Source organism: Stomoxys calcitrans, chromosome 3, assembly GCF_963082655.1.
Source record: "Stomoxys calcitrans chromosome 3, idStoCalc2.1, whole genome shotgun sequence".
Taxonomy (NCBI): Eukaryota; Metazoa; Arthropoda; class Insecta; order Diptera; family Muscidae; genus Stomoxys; species Stomoxys calcitrans.
The window spans coordinates 65,685,516-65,707,813 of record NC_081554.1 but is presented as its reverse complement, the minus strand read 5'-3'; the positions used below and the strand labels follow the sequence as shown (position 1 = coordinate 65,707,813).

Genomic DNA, 22,298 nt, shown 5'->3' with positions numbered 1-22,298 from the left:
TTATTTTATTTTATTTTATTTTATTTTATTTTATTTTATTTTATTTTATTTTATTTTACTTTTATTTTATTTTATTTTATTTTATTTTATTTCATTTTATTTTATTTTACTTTTATTTTATTTTATTTTATTTTATTTTATTTTATTTTATTTTATTTTATTTTATTTTATTTTATTTTTTTTATTTTATTTTACTTTTTTTTATTTTATTTTATTTTATTTTGTTTTATGTCATTATATTTTATTTTATTTTTTTAATTAATTTAATTTTATTTTATTTTGTTTTATTTTATTTTACTTTATTTTTTTAACTTTATTTTATTTTATTTAATTTTATTTATTTTATTTTATTTTATTTTATTTTATTTTATTTTATTTTATTTTATTTTATTTTATTTTATTTTATTTTATTTTATTTTATTTTATTTTATTTTATTTTATTTTATTTTATTTTATTTTATTTTATTTTATTTTGTTTTATTTTATTTTATTGTATTTTATGTTATTTCATTTTAGTCTATTTTATTTTATTATATTTTATTTTATATTATTCTATGTTTATTTTATTTTATTTTTTATTTTATAAATTGAGCAGCAGACATTTTCGGCAAACTACAGACTTTTTAGCAAACAGCCTGCTGGTCTGAAACCGCAAACATTTTGCTATGGCAGCAGTTAGTAGACAGTGTTTGTTTTTATCAGTTGACTTTTCTATGAGTGTAGGAACGGATAGAGATGGCTCTTAGAAATTTGAAGTGGTTAGAGCTGAGGTGTTGTCGAGATAATGAGCACATTTCAAGGTCTTAGGTGGTCCGGGCCTCTTGTTAGGCTGCCAAATCTTCGTTTGAGGTCCGATTTTCAAAATGCTATTTTTGCTAGATAGTGCTCAAAACTCCCTACGAAAATGTACGTTTGAAGACTATTCACTGGTTACGGGGATGCTCGGGTTTTAATATTTGCTTTTTTTGAAATTTTGGCCAAGATTGGCTTCATATTTTGAAATTTACGAAGGCATTTGTGGTTCGATGCGGGAATCGGTATTCAAGAATTCTATATCAGTTTATAGACCGATGCGGATCTTACTTGGTATGGATGTTGAAAACAGTAGCAGAAGTACATGAGCTAAATTTCAGTTAAACTATATGACGATTGAGGCTTCTAGGGGCTCAAGAAGTCAAACACGGGAATCGGTTTATATGGGGGATATACCAGTTTATTGATCGATTCGGTTCATACTCAATCATAATATTGCAAGACAGTTTAGAAATTCTTGTGCCAAATTTCAGTAAAATCGGATGAAAACTTGGGGATCATGAAGTCAACTCTGGGGATCGGTTTGTATGGGGGCTGTTTCAGTTTATTGAACTGTAAGGATCATACTGGGCACTGATATTGGAAGTCAGATCAGAAGTTCTTGCGGCAAATTTCATTCAAATCGGATGAAAACTGCGGTTTCTAGGGGCTTAAAAATTCAAATTCGGGGATCGGTTTGTATGCTGGCTATATCAGTTTATATATCGATTCGGAGTATACTCGGCTCTGAAAATGGAAGTCAGAAACTACGTTCTGGAGACAAATTTCAGCCAAATCTGAAGAAAATGCATGTCTCTAGGGACTCAAGAACTCAAAAATGAAGATCGGTTTATAAGGGGGCTATATCCAAATCTACACTGATATAGCACATTTGCAATCCCCAACGACTTACATCGATAAGAAGTATCTGTGCAAAATTTCAAGCGCATAATTCGTTCGAACGTCTTCGTGATTTCGGCAGACAGACGTATGTACGGACATGGATAAATCGACTTACAACGTCAACACGATCAAGAATATGTACACTTTATAGGGTCTCAGGTCAATATTTCGAAGTGTTACAAACGGAATGACTAGATTAGTATACACCCCATCCTATAGTGGTGCGTATAAAAACGTACACCCGATTTGGGCTTTGCGTTTTGAGGGGTTTTTCTGGTTTTTTATTAAGTACATATTGCACCCGTTTAAGTTGACATATCTCATTCAAGCTTCACTTAAAACTCTTCTACAATATGACAAAATGTAAGTAAAAGCGTGCTAGGCCGGGCCGAATCTTATATAACCTCCAACATGGATCGCATTTGTCAATTTCTTTGCCCGGTATCTCTTTATAGGCACACAAAGGATAATGGATACGAATTTCTATGCTATTGGAGTTATATCGGGATATAGATTGATTCTGGTCATACTTATTTTAGATGTTGAAGACCATAGTCGATGTGCAAAATTTCAGCCAAAAGCGGATAAAAATTGGACCCTCTAGGGGCTTAAAGAGTATATTCATGAGATCGGTTTAAATGGGAGCTATATAAAGTTTTAGACAGATTCAAACTTTTCTTGGTTCATCTGTTGGAAGCCATAGAGAAAGTCAATTTGCAAAATTTCAGCCAAAACGGACAAGAATTGCGCCCTCTGGAGGCTCAAGAAGTATAGTCGGTGGATCGGTTTGTATGGGAGCTATATCAAGTTTTGAACCGATTATAACCATTCCTAGTACATCTGTTGGAAGTCATAGAAAAAGTCATTGCGTAAAATTTCAGACAAATCGGATAAGAATTACAATCAAGAAGTATAATCGGTAGAGCGGTTTGTATGGGAGCTATATCAAATCATGGCCTATTTACAATCCCAACCGAGCTATACTAGTACGAAGTATTTGTGCAAAAGTTTGCGTGATTTCCACAGACAGACACACACAGACAGAAAGACATAAATATGGACAGATAGTCGGACATATCCTAATCGAATCAGAAAGTGATTCTAGGTCGATCGGTATGCTTTTTAATGGGTCTTTCTCTCTTCCTTGAATGACAGTAATGGTATAGAGTATAAAAATATTTAAATCTTCCACCTGTTTTTTGAATAAGCTCAGTTTTCGTAAACTTTGAAAGTCTATACTCCGAAACATAGTACGAAACAATTACAATTATTTTAAAATAGTTTAGTGTTATAAACTAAATTCAACTTAAACCGAATGACCCATTTGCAATGGTCAACGACCCACATCAATAAGAGTCATCTATAAGTAATTGCATGCAGACAGCCTTATTTGTGCGAATTCGTGGATAAGTTGGATTTGAATAAGGTTTTCTATTGCGCTTGTGAATCATGTCGTCTCTAAGAGTCCTGTTCAAATTCATATGTGTGCTTTGCTACCTTTTCTAGTTGGGTTTGTATGTAAAGGTGAATCAGAATAGCTAGGCGATACAGATAGCTAGTCAAATGGTTTTGAGCAACATCACACATTTTGCCTTACCTTTGAAAGTTCATTGCTGTGATACTCTTTAAATAGAAAGCATTGAACGAAATGGTCTATAGCCGGACAATATCCTGCAATGGGATGTAAATACGATTTTAAGACAAAAAAAAAAAACAAAAAGCTCAAACAGACCAGAACAGGTAGAACCAAGCGAAATCACGATCTAGTAAACCAGTCAAATGCTATTACAAAGCAAAAAATCTAAACTTGGAATTTTTTTTTTGTTTTTCTATTTGTAATAGAAAGACATTACCCTATGGCCTGCAGCCGGGCAATATCCGATTGTATATTTTAATTCTATTTTATACCCACCACTATAAGATGTCGGTATACCAATCTAGTCCTTCCATTTGTAACACCTCGAAATATTGATCTGGGACCTCATAAAGTTAAATATATTCTGCATCGTCTCGACATTCTGATTCAATCTAGCCATGTCCGTCCGTCCGTCTGTCGAAATCACGATAGCGATCTAACGCGTAAAGCTAGCCGCTAGAAATTGGGCACAGATACTAATTGTTGTTGTAGATCGTTGTGGATTGCAAATGGGCCATATCGGTTCAGTTTTAGATATAGCTCCAAATAATTAAGATATAGATTAAGATATAGCTCCTGATTTGACTTCATGAGCACCTGGAAGCCGCAATTTTTCTCCGATTTGGCTGAAATTTTGCATGTGGTGTTCGGTTGTGATTTCTAACAACTGTGCCAAGTACGGTATGTATCGGTGTATAACCTCATATAGCTCCCATATAAACCGATCTCCCGATTTGACTTCTTGAGCCCTTACAAGCCGCAATTTTTGTCCGATTTGGCTGAAATTTTGCATGTGGTGTTCGGTTGTGATTTTTAACAAATGTACATAGTTCGGTGCGAATCGGTCCATAACCTGATATAGCTCCCATATAAAACGATCTCCCGATTTGACTTCTTGAGCCCCTGAAAGCCGCAATTTTTGTCCGTTTGAGCTGAAATTTGGCACGTAGTGTTCTTTTATGACTTTCAACAACTGTGCCATGTACGGCCCGTATCGGTCCATAACCTGATATAGCTCCCATATAAACCGATCTCCCGATTTGACTTGTTGAGCACTTACAAGCCGCAATTTTCGTCCGATTTGACTGAAATTTTGCATGCAATGTTCTATTACGACTTCCAACAACTATTCCAAGTACGGTATAAATCGGTCCAAAACCTGATATAGCTTCCATGTAAACCGGTCTTTCATACCCTTCAACTAAATTTATTTTGTATAAATTTATAGCAGAATCCAAGATTCGGCCCGGCCGAACTTAGCACGCTTTTACTTGTTTTAATTTGTTTTTTAGTGTTGTTAAAAATTTAAAAAGAAAATTAAGTGCTCGTAGTCGAGGAATCTTTCCGAAGTCAAGTCAAAATTGCTCGACTCCGCAGCCCTTATTCGGCCATAATCAAACCTCAGCACTTAAACCTTTCTTCCTCTATAATTTTACCGCTAACTAGGGTAAACCAATAACCCATTACATGTAATCAATGATGCACATAAATCTCTCTCTTTTTTATTCATACTCCCCTTTAACTATTTGTATTTCAATCAATTTTTCAGGTAACTGTTGGCCGACGCATTGGTCTCTACAGATTTTGTGGCGATATCGGACGTGGCAACTTTTCCAAAGTCAAACTAGCTGTACATCAGCTGACACGAGGTAAGTCAATGCATATATGTCTGTATGTGCGGCTTATGTTAAATAAGTTATCGCCATCTCAGCCTACGTCTCATGTGGCTAGCAATGGTGGCTTTTAGTTTAATTAACTTTCTTTCACAACAAAGAGATATGAATTTCGAATGAATTATTTGTGAACACTTATATGCTGATATATATCCTTTGGTCATTCTCAAATTTCTTTGTTGCATGGTCATCTTCTTGGAAATGGGCTTTTCTGGCGTGATGTTCTTGGATACTCTAATAAACCTTATCTGAATTCTGGCACTCGTAAATTACCACGCACCTACTACGATGCAGACAAAGTGGCCATCAAAGTAGTTGACCGAGCTGGTTTGGATGCCAAAGCATTGCGTATGCTTTCAAGTGAAATTGCCACACTTGAATGTGTTCATCATCCTAATATTTTAAGGTAAGTGTGTGTGAGTGAGTCAATGATACAGTAGAGAAATGTAGATCTTGCACATTAAAAGACATACTTAAGGGGGTAGATGTGGGTATAACGGTATATATAAAAATGCTGGAACTGTGCAAAAATGCTTGGTTTGGAAAGGCCTTCAGGTTCACATGGACATATGTATGTTATGCCTTGTAACAGATAGGAGATCAAAAAGTCTGTTGTGAATCGAACTCTTGACTAACACTACAGTAATCCCAGAACAACTGACGAACGATGCGCGACTGATTGTCGGCCTATATTAAATTTTTACCAATTTTGTCATCATTATCTTAGCAACAATCTTGAGTTTTCTTTACTTTCCTATTATTTCGTTAAAAAATTTTTTCGTTTTCTTTTTTTTTCACCTACATATGTTGCTATAAATGTATTCCTTTGGTATTGTATATCCCAAGCAAGTGTGTACTTACTAACTTATCATACCATCTGTGCTTTTATTAAATTTCAAAGGACATGCAAACGAACTTCTTGTACTCTCACACAAATGCACACACTCCATGGCAACTCATGTCAAGTAATTTATTTATACAACGAATGTTTTCTGCTCTTTCATTTCATTTCGGTCTGACCCCCCACTTCGTGCTCGTGCCCCGTTCACATCTTAAAACGAATGTGTGAATCTTATGGCAATACAAAACAAAAATGAAACTGTGTCCCCTAAGGCTTTTCGAGGTAGTGGAAACACTGGGTCGTGTCTATCTAGTCACCGAATGGATACGTGGAGGTGAATTATACAATCACATCACCCAAGGTGGACCACTTCGAGAGATACATGCAGCGCCACTTTTCAAACAATTGTTACAGGCTGTGAAACATATGGTAAGTAGTCCACGATTGTCCTTTTCTCTTTTTTTTATGATATTTTGTTTGTTTTCCATGTATGCATACTTGTGCCTACATATAGATATGTTAAATTAAATGTCTATATGTGTATATGTACACATACACATAAAAAAGTGAAGAGCTGAAGTAAACGTTTGTATCGCATGTGTTTGTTTTGTTTCTCAATATAACTTTGTCAACAAATATAAGCATTGACACATTGTAATATGGGGCCTTCCATAGTATTTTTGATCTCCAGACGGATGAGAGTCAAACACTGAGAAGAGGGGGTCAATTTGAACACGACCGCGTTACGCTAGCCAACAAAATGGAAAATGTTCGCTGTTTCATTCAATCTTTGGTGTTTCTATTTCCTTTTGGCGCGCTATTGCAAAATCTGCCAAAAGTTTTTTCCTGTAGCTTTAATTTGGAATTTTAAAATTTTGTAGAGTATGTAAGAAATACTTGGCATGTCTTTGATTATTTAAATATTCGTAGTCCAGTGGAGAAAGAGATATCATCATAAAGGCCTTATCATCCATTATAATTTATATATGCATGTTCCCTTGGTGCGTATGATCACTATTCGATAATTATGGCCATAATCATACGCCACCCTGGTTACTTTGAGCATATCAAAATAATAGGGAAATAAAAGGTTGCAAATCAAATCGACAAGTCATGGGTACTAACTTAATGGTATCTTTTTATACCCACCACCGAAGGATATGGGTTTACACACAACGTAATATCCTCATCCGACCCTGTAAGGATTATATATTCTTAATCGTCGTAAAAATCTAAGACGATGGCTAGATCCGTTCGCCTGTCCGTCTGTGTGGTGAAATCACGCTAAAGGCTTTAAATGTGGAGATATCCCTACAGCTTCTGCAAAAGTCGTTGCTGGCAACCTTCGGTCTGTTATCATGTTTTTCGATTAGACAGTGACCTGTCATGATGGACAGAATAACTGAGACGTCTGTTCTAGCCAATGACAGCACTTAGACGTTTTCGCCCATTGTGATAGCACAGGAACAGACGAAGGAAGATGTCTTCTAGTTCTAGCCCAATAACTTGCGAATGTTCACATCCCCTAAACCAGACAGGTTCTCAAAGAAATTAGATCCTAAAGTGGAACTCCTTCTGACTGCTAGTGCGGACACAGACACAATAGATGTTCTATAGTCTCTTCTTCCTCGATGTCCCTACAGCTTCTGCAAAAGTCGTTGTTGGCAATCTTCGGTCTGTTATCATGTTTTTCGATTAGACAGTGACTTGTTATGAGAGGCACAATGACTGAGACGTCTGTTCTAGCCAATGACAGAACTTAGACGTTTTCGCCAATTGTGATAGCACAGGAACAGAAGAAGGAAGATGTCTTCTAGTTCCTACCGTTGTACGATCCAGATCGCCTTAAAAAGCCCAGTAACTTGCGAATGTTCATACACAGAAGGTGTTCAATAGTCTCTTCTCTAGTGTTCTATAGGCTCTTCTTCCTCGATGTCCCTCTGTCTGTCAGCATGTTTTCCGATTAGACAATGACTTGTCATGACGGACACAATGTTTTAGACGTCTGTTCGAGCCAATGACTGCAAAGCAGTAGACCTCTTCAAGTCTAGATGAGGCCTTATAGTTTTGGAGCGCTCACAGCCCCCTCTATGTGACTATCTATTATTCGTTGTCCTTCGGGCCTGGTCCTGAAAACTTAGCTTATATGTCGCCTTAGGCATATTTACAGATTCCAGTATCCCTGAAATGTGTAGGGTAGTTCCTAATCTCGCAAACTCATCCGCTTTACAATTCCCTGGGATATATCTGTGGCCCGGCACCCAGAACAGGTGAATTTTGAACTGTTCAGCCAACTCGTTGAGAGGTCTGCGACAGTCGAGGGGGGTTTTTGTGTTCAGAAATACATTCTCCTGGGATTTAATGGCTGTCTGTCTGTCTGGAAGATCTTTTTATCAATCGTCGTAATAACATTATATCTCTGCTTGATACACAGGTAACGTTTTCGATATGACCAGTTCTAGATCTTTAAGCCCATCTGGTCGTTTAGTTTGGAGCCACCCATATAGAAGTCTATGTATCTTCTGTTACCAGGGATATCGTACTTCCAATCGGTTCTATCAAAAATAGTGGTACAGTAGTTTTTTCAAAATGCGGCTCAGGTAGGGTGTAATCCACACTGCCTGGAACATCGGATATTGTATCAAGGATAACACACTGTCCGTAGCCGCCACATGACCAATGAGAAAGCTCCCTTAACCTCATAGCAGTGGTCGCTGCAATTTGAGTAGCCACAATGTCCGGAGGCATAAGATTTAGCATTAAGTTCAGTTGAAATGAAACTTTAAAGATTTGGTCTATAAGCAGGTTAAGTTCAAAGATGGGCAATATCAGACTATATCTTCATATAACCCTCATATATACCGATCTGCCTGATTTAAGATCTTAGGCTCATTAAAACAACATTTATTTTCCGATTTCGCTGAAATTTAGAACAAAGAGTTGTGTTAGGCCTCTTGACACTCTTCTTCAATACGTCCCAGATTGGTCCAGATTTGGATATAGCTGCCATATAGACCGATCTCTCGATTTGAGGTCTTGGGCCCATAAAAGGCGTAGTTACTGTCCGATTTCGCTGAAATTTAGGACAGTTAGTAACGTTTGACCCCTCGAGATCCATTTTCGGTCCAGATTTCGATATACTTGTCATATAGACCGATCTCTTGATTTAAGGTATTGGGCCCATGCTAAGCTCATTTATTGTTCGATTTCGCTGAAATTTAGGATGAAAAGTTGTGTTACGGCATTCGACATCTCTGTTCAATAAGACCCAGATCGGTCCAAACTTCTATATATCTACTATATATACCAAGCTTCCGATTTAAAGATTTAGGCCCATAAATGGTGAATTTATCTACCGATAAATGACCAAAGAGAAAGCTCCCTTAGCCTCACAGCAGTGGTCGCAGCAACTTGTCTACCCACTATGTCCAGAGGCAGTAGGTGTAGCATTAAATTCGGAGCATCAGATGGTTTCGTCCTCAGTGCGGCTGTGATGCACAAACAAGCCATCCTTTGGATTCGGCTGAGTATTGAACTGTAAGAGGATTTTTGAAGCGCCGTCCACCAGATTACAAACTTGTAAAGCATTATAGGTCTAAAAACTGCAGTATTTACTCAGTACATGACACGCAGCTTAAACTCCCAGCTTCTGTCAATGGCATTTGTATAGGGCGACTTCTCAGTGGCATGTCCTTCCACTACAAAGGTAACATTTAATAGATCCTTCCTGTTCCTTGTAATACTATTACTACTAAATTTCCCATGAATATTCCATTAAGGAACGATTAAAGTTTAGGCTCAATGATAAGGTTTCCCCTTTTTATAACCACCACCATAAGATATTTTATTAGTCATTCCGTTAATAGCATATCGAAATATCTATTTCCGACCCTACGAATTATATATATTTCGGATCGTTGTAACATTCTAAGACGATTTAACGATTTTCGTCTGTCTGTCCGCTTGTCCGTCCGTCCTTATGTCCGTCAGTTGTAAACAGTGTTAAAAAATTTAGATATTGAGTTGAAATTTTGCACTCGTATTTCTTCTACACGCAGGTTAAGTTCTTGAATGGCCCACATCGGACATTATTTGGATATGGCTGCCATATAGACCGATATGCCGGTTTAGGGTCTTAAGGGTATAACAGACGCATTTAATACACGATTTTGCTGAATTTTGGCATAGTGAGTTTTATTAGGCCAGCCGATATCCGAACCACAAATGGTGTAAATTGGAACATATCTGGATATAGCTGCCGTAAAGACGGGACTGCCGATTTAGGGTCTTAGGCCTATAACAAGAACACTTATTATATAACTTCGCTGAAATTTGGAACAGTGAGTTGTATTAAGACTCACAATAGATATACCTGCCATAGGTACCATTCTTCAGTTTTAGGGCTTAAAGACCATAAAAGTGGTGAAATTTGAAACAGTGAGTTGCACTAGGGGCCTCGACATTCGACCCGAATATGGTGTATATGGGACCATTTTTACATATAGCTGCAATATAGACCGATCTGCCGAATTTGGGTCTTAAGCTTATAACTGGCGCATTTATTTCCCGACTTCGCTGAAACTAAGAAATTGAAACTTAGACCCGCCGACATCCGAACCAAAAATGGCCTACATCAGAAAATATTTGGATACAGCTGCCGTATAGACCGATCTGCCGATTTTGGATCTAAGACCTATAACAGGCGCATTTATTATTCGACTTCGCTGAAATTTGGAACAGTGAGTTGTATCAAGACTTTCAATATCTGTCCGGAATATGATCCATATACTATATTTAAGGTCTAAAGACCATTAAAGGGTCTAAAGACCATTAAAGGCGCCTTTATTCTCCGACTTTGCTGAAATTTGAAACAGTGAATTGCACTAGAGGCCTCGACATCCAAGCCGAATATGGTGTATATCGGACCATATTTATATATAGCTTCCATATAGACCGATATGCCATTTAGGGTCTTAAGCATATAACAGGCGCATTTATTACCAGATTTGGTTGAAATTTGGCATAGTGAGTTTTATTAGGTCCGTCAATATCCGAACCAAAGATGGTTCAGATCGGAACATATTTCGATATAGCTGTCTTAGCCTTATAACAAGCGCATTTGTTACCCGACTTCGCTGAAATTTGGAACAGTGTGTTGTATTAAGATTCCCAACATCTATCCCGAAAATAGTGCAGACCGTGCTATATTTAGATATAGCTGCCATAGAGACCATTCTTCAGTTTTAGGGCCTAAAGACCATAAAAGGGGGATTTGTTTTCCGATTTTGCTGAAACAGTGAGCTGCTATAAGGCTCCCGACATCCAACCCAAATATAGTCCCGATCGGACCATATTTAGATATAGCTGTCATATATTGTAGATCGATCATCCGAATTAGGGCTTAATCACATGAAAGGCGCGCTAATTACCCGATTTCGTTGAAATCTCGAACCTTTAGTTGTATAGAACTTCTCGGCAAATGAATCAAATATAATTAAGATCGGACTATATGGATATTAATGTGGATATAGTAGTGTAATAATAAATTTTGGTAATAAATATATCCATGGTAGTGGGTATCAAAAGTTCGGCACGGCCGAAGTTAATGCGTTTTTATACCCACCTCAAAAGGATGGGGGTATATTCATTTTGTCATTGCGTTTGCAACACATCGAAATATCCATTTCTGACCCTATAAACTATATACATTCTTGGTCGTCGTAAAAATCTAATACGATCTAGCCATGTTCGTCCGTCTGTCTGTTGAAATCACGCCACAATCTTTAAAAATAGAGATATTTAGCTGAAACTTTGCACATATTCTTTTTCTTATCCATCAGCAGGTAAAGTTTGAAGATGGGCTATATCGGATTATATCTTGATATAGCCCCCATATAGACCGTTCCGCCGATTTAGGGTCTTAGGCCCATAAAAGCCACATTTATTATCCGATTTTTTCAAAATTTGGGACAGCGAGTTGTGTTACGGCCCGGCCGAACTTAACGCCTTTTTTTACTTGTTATTTATAGGGACATCACTTAGTAGAGAAGTTTTAACTTGACAGGATAACTAACAAATGTTGCCTGCATTAGTAAGGGGATAACCAACGCTGACATTTTTTTTTTTTTTTTTGATATTCATACCGGGATCTTCACCCAGGTGTTCGGCGTCATAGGCGACATCCTAACCTCTGCGCATCGGTGGCCTCGTCACGGTGGTTTCTTGTAATAAAGGTCGCTTTATTCCCTTTATTACAAATCGCCAGATCACAACTTATAATATATTCGATGAGCAACACACCAATTTCGTCGATATTCGAACTTGATTTATGCACTCCAATTTTTTTTGAAAACTTTATATAAGACTAAAAAGTACTCTTTTGGTCCAGAAAGTACCTTTTAAGTACCATTTAATTTTTTTTTTATTTTCGATCCTTGATCTAAATACGTTTATCTTTTGTTTGTATCCTTTTGTTGGTTAAAATCTTAATGGAATGCCCCATATTTACATAACACTCGCTTCTATGAGGAACATTTCTATTTTTTTATCTAATTAGCCAATGCTGTTTAGAAACTATTCACTTTAGTTTTCATTAATTTGTTTATCTATCTTCCCTCCATGTTTCTAACGTCTGACCCATGGCTCAACTCTATGGTTACGCTTGCGTTCGTACCGAAACCATCAACATTACCAACCTTATGTTCTATTTCAATGACAACGTCCTCGCCATCATCATCATCATTCGCTTTCGCATTTGCCACTACAGCACAGTTTGGGTTTTGTTCATCGTGACATAAAGGCCGAGAATGTTTTGCTGCTATCAGAGGATCGTCTGAAATTAGCTGATTTTGGCTTTAGCACACAATTACTTAATGGTGAGTACATGTTTTAATTTTTTTCCTATTCTTGTCCTTTCGTTTGTGCGCTAATGCTGTACAGGAAGGATATGTGTTTGCTTCTTCTATTACGAAATAAAACATCCGGCTAATTTAAATGAAAATAAACAGTGGTGCCGCAGGAAGAAAAAAAATCTTTTATACTCAAATTTTTAAAAAGTTTGCAAACAATAAATTGGAAGAAAACAAAATTTTATGAAAATCAATTTTATTTGATAGAAGTGAAATACGACAATATTTGTAATGAGATATCTAAACTAAAGAAAATTTCAGATTTTGTTTTTGGTAGAAATTTTATTGAAATTGCAACGATTAATACATGAAAATTTAAAATTTGTTTAACTATACCAAAATCTTAAATTTCTTAAACGGCAACACTGTTCATCTACTGTCAACACATTTGTTCGCCAGATTGCCTCTCTGCTGTTGTAAACTTAAAATTAATATATTTGCTCTGTGTTGTTTGGATGCTGTCATTCTACATTTCAAAATGTCAGTTGACAGCTAAACAAGCTTTTAATTCCTTGAGATGTGATATGCATAATTCGTGAGAGACAATGCCCTTCTTTGCTCGTATCTAAGCTTGCTATCCGCATCTGTATTTGTAGGTCGCTTTTAACAACTCTTGGGTGGTTTAAGGGATAAGTGGATAAAAATGTTTTCCTTGGGGTATATTTAATCATTTCAGTGAATAATGCGTGAGTGTGTCGGTAAGTGCGCGTGTAAATACCATTAGGGCATATTTAAACAAATTTAAGTAAATAGAATTAAAAGTGAAATTAAAAATACAACGATTTCATAAAGAAACGGATGTTAGCTCTAATAATTTAAAATGATTTGTCTAAAAAAAATGTAAAAATAAACGGAAAAGCATTTTTAAAATTGAAATTTTAAGTAAAAACCAGTAAGGAAGGGCAAAATTCGGACGAGGCCGACCTACGTACGGACCCTACACCTACCCTATGAGTACAATGTGAGAGCTATAATATATGCAACTCTGAACCAATTTTGATGGACATCGGCGGGTGTTTTCAGATGGGTTATTAAACAATTCCTATCAAATTAAGAGGAAATATGTTCAAACTGTAATAACTACGGTTGATAAACGGCAGCATTATTGGAAAGTACACAAAATCTGATTTGGAGGCCACCGTAGCGCAGAGGTTTGCCTGAGTTCGAATCCTGGCGAGACCATAAGAAAAAATTTTCAGCGGTGGTTTTCCCCTCCTAATGCTGGCAACATTTGTGAGGTACTATGCCATGTAAAACTTCTCTTCAAAGAGGTGTCGCGCTGCGGCACGCCGTTCGGACTCGGCTATACAAAGGAGGCCCCTTTACATTGAGCTTAAATTTGAATCGGACTGCACTCATTGATATGTGAGAAATTTTCATTTTTGCATTTACACAAAATCTGACGATCATATAAATGGAAGCTACATCTAAATCTTAACCGATTTCGAACAAACTTCTCAGCTATTGTGGCAGTCGTCGAGGAAACCGTTCTACAAAGTTTTGGCAAGATTAGTCAATAAATGCGCTTGCAGTGGCTCTTGGAGTAAAGAAGTCATAAGAAAATCCCTCCTCCCAAACAATGAAAGCATCGGTTAACAAATGAGCACCCTATTGCAATATTTCCAAAAATCGGACGAACATATATATGGAAGCTATATCTTAATCTGAACCGATTTCGAACAAACTTCTCAGGTATTGTGGTAGTCGTCGAGGAGGGAGTTGTGCAAAAGTTTGCTAGATTGGTCAATAAATGCGCTTGGAGTGGCTCTTGGAGTGAAAATCGGGCGATATACATGTATGGCAGCTATATCTAAATCTGAACCGATTTCTATGAAATTCACCAGTAATGTCGAAAGTCATAAGAAAATCCCTCCTGCCAAACTACGAAAGAATCGGTTAACAAATGAGCACTTTATTGCAATATTTCTTAAAATCGGTCGAACATATATATGGAAGCTATATCTAAATCTGTACCGATTTCGAACAAACTTCTCAGATATTTTGGAATCGTCGAGGAAGGCGTTGTGCAAAAATTTGGATATATTTGGATAAATGCGCTTGCTGTGATAATAAAAGTTAAAATCGGGCGATATTTATAAATGAGAACTATGTCTAAATCTGAACCGATTTTCATGAAATTCACCAGAACGAGAGTTAAGAGAAAATCCTTCCTGCCAAATTTCGAGAGAATCTGTTAACAGCTGACCCTTTTATTGCATTATTACTGCAAATCGGACGAACATATATATGGGAGCTATATCCAAATCTCAACCGATTTGATAAATCGAATCAGAAAATGATTCTGAGTCGATCGGTATGCTTATGAATGGGTCTATCACTCTACCTTCTGGGTGTAACAAACAAATGTAGTGGTGTAGGGTATAAAAAATTAAGTCAAAATCTTAAACAAATGCCTATTGTTTAGAGTCCTTGATCCCAAACTGCCTCAATGTTCTTCAATAGAAATTGTGGTGAAACATCATTCGACAAAGATGTGATATGCTAATATGGAAGATTTTGTCTATGCTCCATAGAAATAATGAAGGCGTAAATGTTTGATGATTACCTACATTCTAATCTGACGAAAACTTTAAAAATAATTTTCAACGTTGGTTATAGCTTTACTAATGCTGTGCCAACTTCTCCACTTTTTATGAACGGTTCGCTTGTAGATGGCCCATGCATTCAGTAAGTGGAAAAGTCTTTCGTTTAAAGCTCAAGTTGATCATACCATGTCCATGGTACAGAAATGCTCTGATAAGTTGATGTAGTTGCGCTCCAAGAGTGCCTTTGTTACAACCAAGGATCAGAGAGGGGGAAAGAGGGAGATTTATTTCTTGACATAAGTTTTAAATTTCTAGATGTCATAGTCAGGTGGAAAGACATTGGCAATAAGCCTATTCCACATACGAACTGTTCGGGCAAAAATAGAATTTTCTGTATAGTGCATGGTCCGGTCAGCTGGCCAATAAATAACAAACGGGTGTGAAAAAGTCTAGTATTCCTGACAAACATGCTTACTTTAGGAATAACAAGTAAGAGCGTGCTAAGTACGGCCGGGGCGAATCTTAATACCCTCCACCATGGATCGCCTTTGTCAAGTTCTATGCAAACTATCTCTTTTAACGCAAACAAAGAATATTTATTAAGAATATGCTATTGTGTAATATTTCAGTTCATTCGGATACGAATTGCACCTTGTAGGGGATCAAAAAGCAAAATCGGGAGATCGATTTATATGGGAGCTGTATCAAGCTATTGATCGATTCAAACCATATTGGACACATAAGTTGAAGGTCATGAGAGAAGCCGTTGTACATAATTTCTTCCCAGATTGGTTTATATGGCAGCTATATCAGGTTATGTACCGATTTGCGCCATACTAAGTTACAGTTATTGGAAGTCATAACAAAACAACTCAAGCAAAATTTCAGCCAAATCGGATAAGAATTACGCGCTCTATTGGCTCAAAAAGTCAAGATCCGAGATCGGTTTATATGACAGCTATACCAGATTATAAACCGATTTGAATCATACTTAACACAGTTATTGGAAGTGATACCAAAACACTACTTTCAAAATTTTAGTCAAATCGGACGAGAATTGCGCCCTCTTGACGCTCAAGAAATCAAGACCCAAGATCGGTTTATATGGCAGCTGTATCAGGTTATGAACTGATTTGATCCACACTTAACACAGTAGTTGTCATAACAAAACAGTCATAACAAAACATTTAATGCAAAATTTCAGCCAAATCGGATAGGAATTGCGCCCTCTAGTGGCTCAAAAAGTCAAGATCCCAGATCGGTTTATATGGCTGCTATATCAGGTTATGAACCGATTTGAAGCATACTTAGCAAAGTTGTTTGAGGTGATACCAGAACACGTCGTGCAAATTTTCAGCCTAATCGGATAGGAATTGCGCCCTCTAGATGCTCAAGTTATATCAAAACATGGACCGATTTAGCCCATTTACAATCCCAACCGACCAACATTAATAAGATGTATTTATTCAAAATTTCAAGCGTATAGCTATACTCCTTCGAAAGTTAGCGTACTTTCGACAGACGGACGGACGGACATGGCTAGATCGACTTAAAATGACATGACGATCAAGAATATATATACATATGGGGTCTCAGACGCATATTTCGAGGTGTTACAAACAGAATGACGAAATTAGTATACCCCCCTCCTATGGTGGAGGATATAAAAAACTGATATCTGTGGAGCACACACCATGGAAGTATCGATAGAACAGCGTCACACAACCCACATTAAGACGATGTTCAAGGAAAACAATAGAATTAGATACGCTGCGGTCGCCCATCAACACCAGCGCTCTTCTCTGAACACGGTGCAGAAGTTCCAAAAATGATTTGGAAGTTCCAGCTCATACATATGAATTATATTTCATCTTTGGCCTGATATAGGTAGTACAGATATTGAGAAGGTCAGAGAGAGTGAAGTAATTCTTGCACCACTTAGGAAAGTCTAAACATTTGGATGCTTCTTTCGACACTTTCAATACAGGGTTTGACCAACAAACATCACATTGTATCTTCATGCCTAGAACATCAAGAGAATCTGACTGTTCAATATCTATACCGGATTGATTGATTGGATTGAGTCAGCGAATCGGTTGTGTGACAATAATCAACTCTGCGTCTTGCGTTAAAATCTAGTCTGTTCATTCGACGCCACTTGGAAATGGCTAGCAAGTTCTGGCAGAGTGTCACATCCATAATACGCCTTCTGTGTTCTGTTTCCTGAAGACTTGACCTATGGTCGAATGACAAAGGCTGCAATTCCCTAAAATTCTAGCACTTTCCGTTTGTTCTCGGCAAATTAGCACCATTTTCGTACTATTTGGTACATTTTAGTACCTTAAAGAACGAATTCTTGCAAAATTTAATGATTCTTTCACACAGTATGCTCGAGAGTATCTTGTGTGTGATGGGGAGGAGACTTGTCTCCTTTCTTGTGTATGGGACATAGTATGCTGAGGTTCCAATCAACGGGAATGCGTTCTTCTAGCCAGATTGCGCAGACAAGCTGATGCCTACGCCTTATAAACGTGTCACCTCCGGTCTTAAATAGTTCAGTGGGTAATCCGTCGGCTCCTGCTGCCTTGTTGTTCTTCAGTCGTGTCATTGCTACTTGAATCTCATTCTGACTAGGAGGTAAACATTCTATAGCATCATCAGGGATTGGTTATGCGGTATACTCTTCGCTGCTAACGTCGGATACTAGCAGTTGGGTAAAATGTTCTTTCCATATCCTCAGCATGTTATCTATGTCAGTTATCAGATTTCCTTCTTTATCTCTGCAGGAGGATGTACCAAAGCCATCGGTTTGATGTTAAATTCTTTGGTAAAATTTCCGGACTTTTTTCTGACTCCTGTACATCTCAATGCCCTCCCACTCACGTCTTTCCATTTCCTTTTTCTTTCTGCGGAATAGACATTTATCCTCTCTGCTTTTCTCCTGATACCTCTCCTTCAGCGTTGCTACCGATTGCAGGGTTGCTCTATATGCTGCGATTTTGGCTTCAGTAGCATTTCAACACTCCTGGTCGTACCATGGGGGGAGGCTTGCGGTATCCAAGTAGGGATTTTGCGGAGTGGACAATGGTTTGCCATTGCGGCGCTATATCATCGGGACAATGAGTTCTTTCTTCAAGCAGTTGGGTCAGTCTAGTGGAGTATGTCGTTGCCATCTGTTGTGTTTGCAGCTTTTCAAAGCGCAGCTTCCGTGTAGTGTCAGATCGCACTTTTCTCGCCATGCTCAAACGGGTGCGAACCTTTGCTGCAACAAGGAATTGCTCTGAATCTATATTCGCTCGATGGATCGATCGTACCTCTCACAACGTGATCAATTTGTTTTGATCGTGTGACTGCCATGTGGCTTTGTGATTTTTTTATGTTTAAATCTGCTGCCGACTGCTGGACCAAAGATGTCTTCCTTCTCCCGGAATGATTTTCTCTCTCTAGGCACTCGTAGAAAATATCTTGGTCTGCTCGTCATTGTCTTCCGTCGGGGCATGGGCACAAAAAGGGCAGATGTTGAAGAATTTGGCTTTTATTCGGATTGTGGCTAGCCTCTCATACACCGGAGTAAAGATGGAGACAAGGTGTTTCAGTTTCCGACTAACCACAAATCCACAGCGAACTTCATGTCTCGTATTATGGCAGCTATAGTATAGTGCGTCACCGTTTGGTGTTGTTGTGACGTCATTCCCAATCCATTGCACTTTCTGTAAGGCGGTTATATCTGCCTTGTACTTCTCTAATACATCCGCCAGCGCGTATACTGCACCTTCTCAATAGAGAGTGCGGACATTCCAGGCGCAGATCCGCAAATCATGGTCCTTTTTTCGTTTGCGTGGGTTACTATTGACATGTTTCTCATAGTTTTCCGGTGGCGAGTTACTATCCCTCGTTGTCGCCGGCCGTTTGCTCCAAGATTAGACGGTTTCCTCCTGCCTCCCCTGACCTGGGAACAGACTCTGAAGTTTTACATATAGCTCTCCACATCCATGGTCGGAGATTTTCTTTGCAAATGGAAAAGGAAAGCCAGAGATTGTAACACACGTACAAACCACTATGGGACGCGTCTCGTCTTTGGTTAGAATACTTTTCAACCATAGCGCAGAGGTTAGCATGTCCGCCTATGACGCTGAACGCCTGGGTTCGAATCCTGACAAGACCATCAGAAAAAAAATGTTCAACGGTGGTTTTCCCCTCCTAATGCTGGCAACATTTGTAAGGTACTATGCCATGTAAAACTTCTCTCCAAAAAGGTGTCGCACTGCGGCACGCCGTTCGGACTCGGCTATAAAAAGGAGGCCCCTTATCATTGAGCTTAATCTTGAATCGGACTGCACTCATTGATATGTGAGAAGTTTGCCCCTGTTCCTTAGTGGAATGTTCATGGGCAAAATTCGCATTTACTTTTCAACCATATTAGGTGTGATGGCTTCAAAGGCCGTGTGTTAGTGTGGTGTATTAATTGCGAAAACGCCTCTATGATACACTATGATAACCACGCACGACAACCCTGTCTATTAGCTGTACGTTTTCCCAATGCATGTGTTTTTGTATAATGACAGACTTTTTTCTGTGACAATTGCACCACTTCCGTGGTTCACACGATTCTGTGCATCTGTTTGAAGTTGTATTGATGGCTTCGAACGCCAGACAACGGCAACGGCTCTCGCCACCGCTCCGTGTGCCCAGGTTCGAATCCCAGGCTCTGCCGATTTTTTTTTTCATTTTTTCCCTGTTAGGGCGAAGAGCAATTACTTTTACAATTTTTGTTTGTTTCTCTTTCGAGACGAACTCAATGATCGGAGATTTTCTTTACAAATGGAAAAGAAAAGCCAGATACAATATGTACGGATTTTGATCGAAATTCTGCACCAAATTTAAACGAATTTTAAATTCGACTTCTTAGCCTGCATATCCAATGTGGTGTAAGACAGCAAAATGTCGACTTCGCCCGACTTCAGCCCGTCCTTACTTGTATTAATGCCATTTACGGCAATTAATTTTCGTCTGAGGTATTGGAAAATCTTTATTATATCCTCCACCATAGGATGTGGGTATACTTACTTCCCTTTTCCGTTTGTAACATCTACAACTATTTGTCTAAGACCCCATAAAGTATATATGTATTCGACATTTTAAGTCGATCTAGCCAAGTCCGTCCGTCAGTCTATCGAAAGCACTGAAACTTTCGAAGCAATGAATTGGCTGAGATTGTGCACATGAATGAACGGTCCATCACACATAAACCTATCTTCAGATTTGACCTATTGAGCCACTATGAGGCTTTATTACCAAAAACTATTCAAAGAACTTGTCAGATGCGATCAAAGGCAGAGGGTATTTAAGATTCGGCCAGGCCGAACTTAGTACGCTTTTACTTGTTTTTTATTTAAAACCTATCGGAGTTTATAAACATAATCTACTTTTCTTTTATTATTTATTTCTTCTAAACAGGCCCCAATCAAAAGCTTGACACCTTTTGTGGCTCGCCACCTTATGCAGCGCCAGAATTATTTTCCGATGATCATTACATAGGAGCGCCTGTGGATGTTTGGGCCTTGGGCATTCTATTGTATTTTATGGTAGTAGGAAATATGCCCTTTCGAGCACCCACAATACCGGGTCTGAAAGCGGCCATTCTCAAGGGTGACTATCTATTGCCGGGTCAGCTAAGTCTGCCATGTATAAGACTAATACGTAAGTATATACCGACACCAATTATTGGGTTGCCCAAAAAGTAATTGCGGATTTTTTAAAAGAAAGTAAATGCATTTTTAATAAAACATAGAATGAACTTTAATCAAATATACTTTTTTACACTTTTTTTCTAAAGCAAGCTAAAAGTAACAGCTGAAAACTGACAGAAGTAAGAATGCAATTACAGAGTCACAAGCTGTGAAAAAATTTGTCAACGCCGACTATATGAAAAATCCGCAATTACTTTTTGGGCAAACCAATATAATATGGTTACACAATTATATACATTTATTTATTATTTCCTTTATCCTTTCTTTGCAGAACGCATCTTAATCCATATCCCAATACGGAGACCCACCATCGATGATATGCTTAACAGTCAATTTGTAACCCATCCAAAACTTAGTGCCGAACTAATGCAGCACGAAATCAATATGCGCACCAAACCAGCCAAACGTTCTGGTTTTTGGGTGCGCTCCAAATCTAGACGCATGCGCAAACAGTACTCTCTGCGTGAACGTTATATGGAGTTGACCAATAAACCGCCAATAAACATGAATACCAAACGCACAGACGGCTTTTTTGTCGATAATTTCCTACAACCCATAGAACTGGTGAAGGATATGCCGCTGGAGACCATCAAGGAGCAATCGCACAATAACACCCCGAAAAGATCATTTTTGTGTGGCACCCTCAAAAAGAAGGTGGGACCCATGGAGACCGAAAACGAAAGGCATTTGAACAGCAATGGCAGCGTGGGCAATCCCAAATTACAATGGAACAATGTATTGGCGTCTGTACCGCCCGAATGTCCCCTTTTCAAAAATTATGATACAGAGACAGGGAATTTCATAATGTTTCCCAGTGAAACGGATGATGTGTCAAAATGGGCCCCTCTAGAAATGGAGGCGCGTCAAATCTTAGATGAGTTGGGCATAACCACGGAAATGCTGATGCAGGCCTCACAAAATGCTCCACGTAGTGATATCATAGGTGCCTATCGCATTGTGATAAATCGTTTGCAGAAGCAATCTTGGCTGGCACGAAAACATGTAGAGATGGCCTTGCAAGAAATGCCAAAGACAGAAAAGAAAATTGAAAGATCCTGTTGCATACTCTAAGGCTGAGTCAAAGCAAAAATGGAATGATTTTTTTAATATGTTATAGTATTAATTAGTACCTTGGTCTATGAAATTTAAATGGCTGAAAAAGATGCAATGCAAGGGCATTAAATTTTTGAACTGAGAATAAAATATGTAAGGATTTTGTTGCATACCTTGAGGCTGCATTTAACTGTAA

The 22,298-nt window shown here is 38.1% G+C and overlaps 2 protein-coding genes across 2 annotated transcripts in view; both read left to right on the top strand.

Annotated features, from left to right (window-relative positions):
- LOC131996046 (uncharacterized) overlaps positions 1–5,078 on the top strand; it is a 15,189-nt gene extending 10,111 nt beyond the window's left edge. The window contains exon 3 of the mRNA XM_059365472.1: positions 4,881–5,078. Within this exon, the coding sequence (XP_059221455.1) occupies positions 4,881–5,078 (198 nt within the window). The remainder of the gene's footprint in view (positions 1–4,880) is intronic.
- Positions 1–22,298, top strand: part of LOC106081550 (serine/threonine-protein kinase MARK1) — a 25,700-nt gene extending 3,402 nt beyond the window's left edge. Inside the window, exons 2-7 of the mRNA XM_013243572.2 lie at positions 4,881–4,980; positions 5,299–5,410; positions 6,118–6,274; positions 12,612–12,720; positions 20,757–20,999; positions 21,321–22,298. Coding sequence (XP_013099026.1) covers positions 5,355–5,410; positions 6,118–6,274; positions 12,612–12,720; positions 20,757–20,999; positions 21,321–22,120 — 1,365 coding nt within the window. The 5' untranslated portion in view covers positions 4,881–4,980; positions 5,299–5,354 and the 3' untranslated portion in view covers positions 22,121–22,298. The remainder of the gene's footprint in view (positions 1–4,880; positions 4,981–5,298; positions 5,411–6,117; positions 6,275–12,611; positions 12,721–20,756; positions 21,000–21,320) is intronic.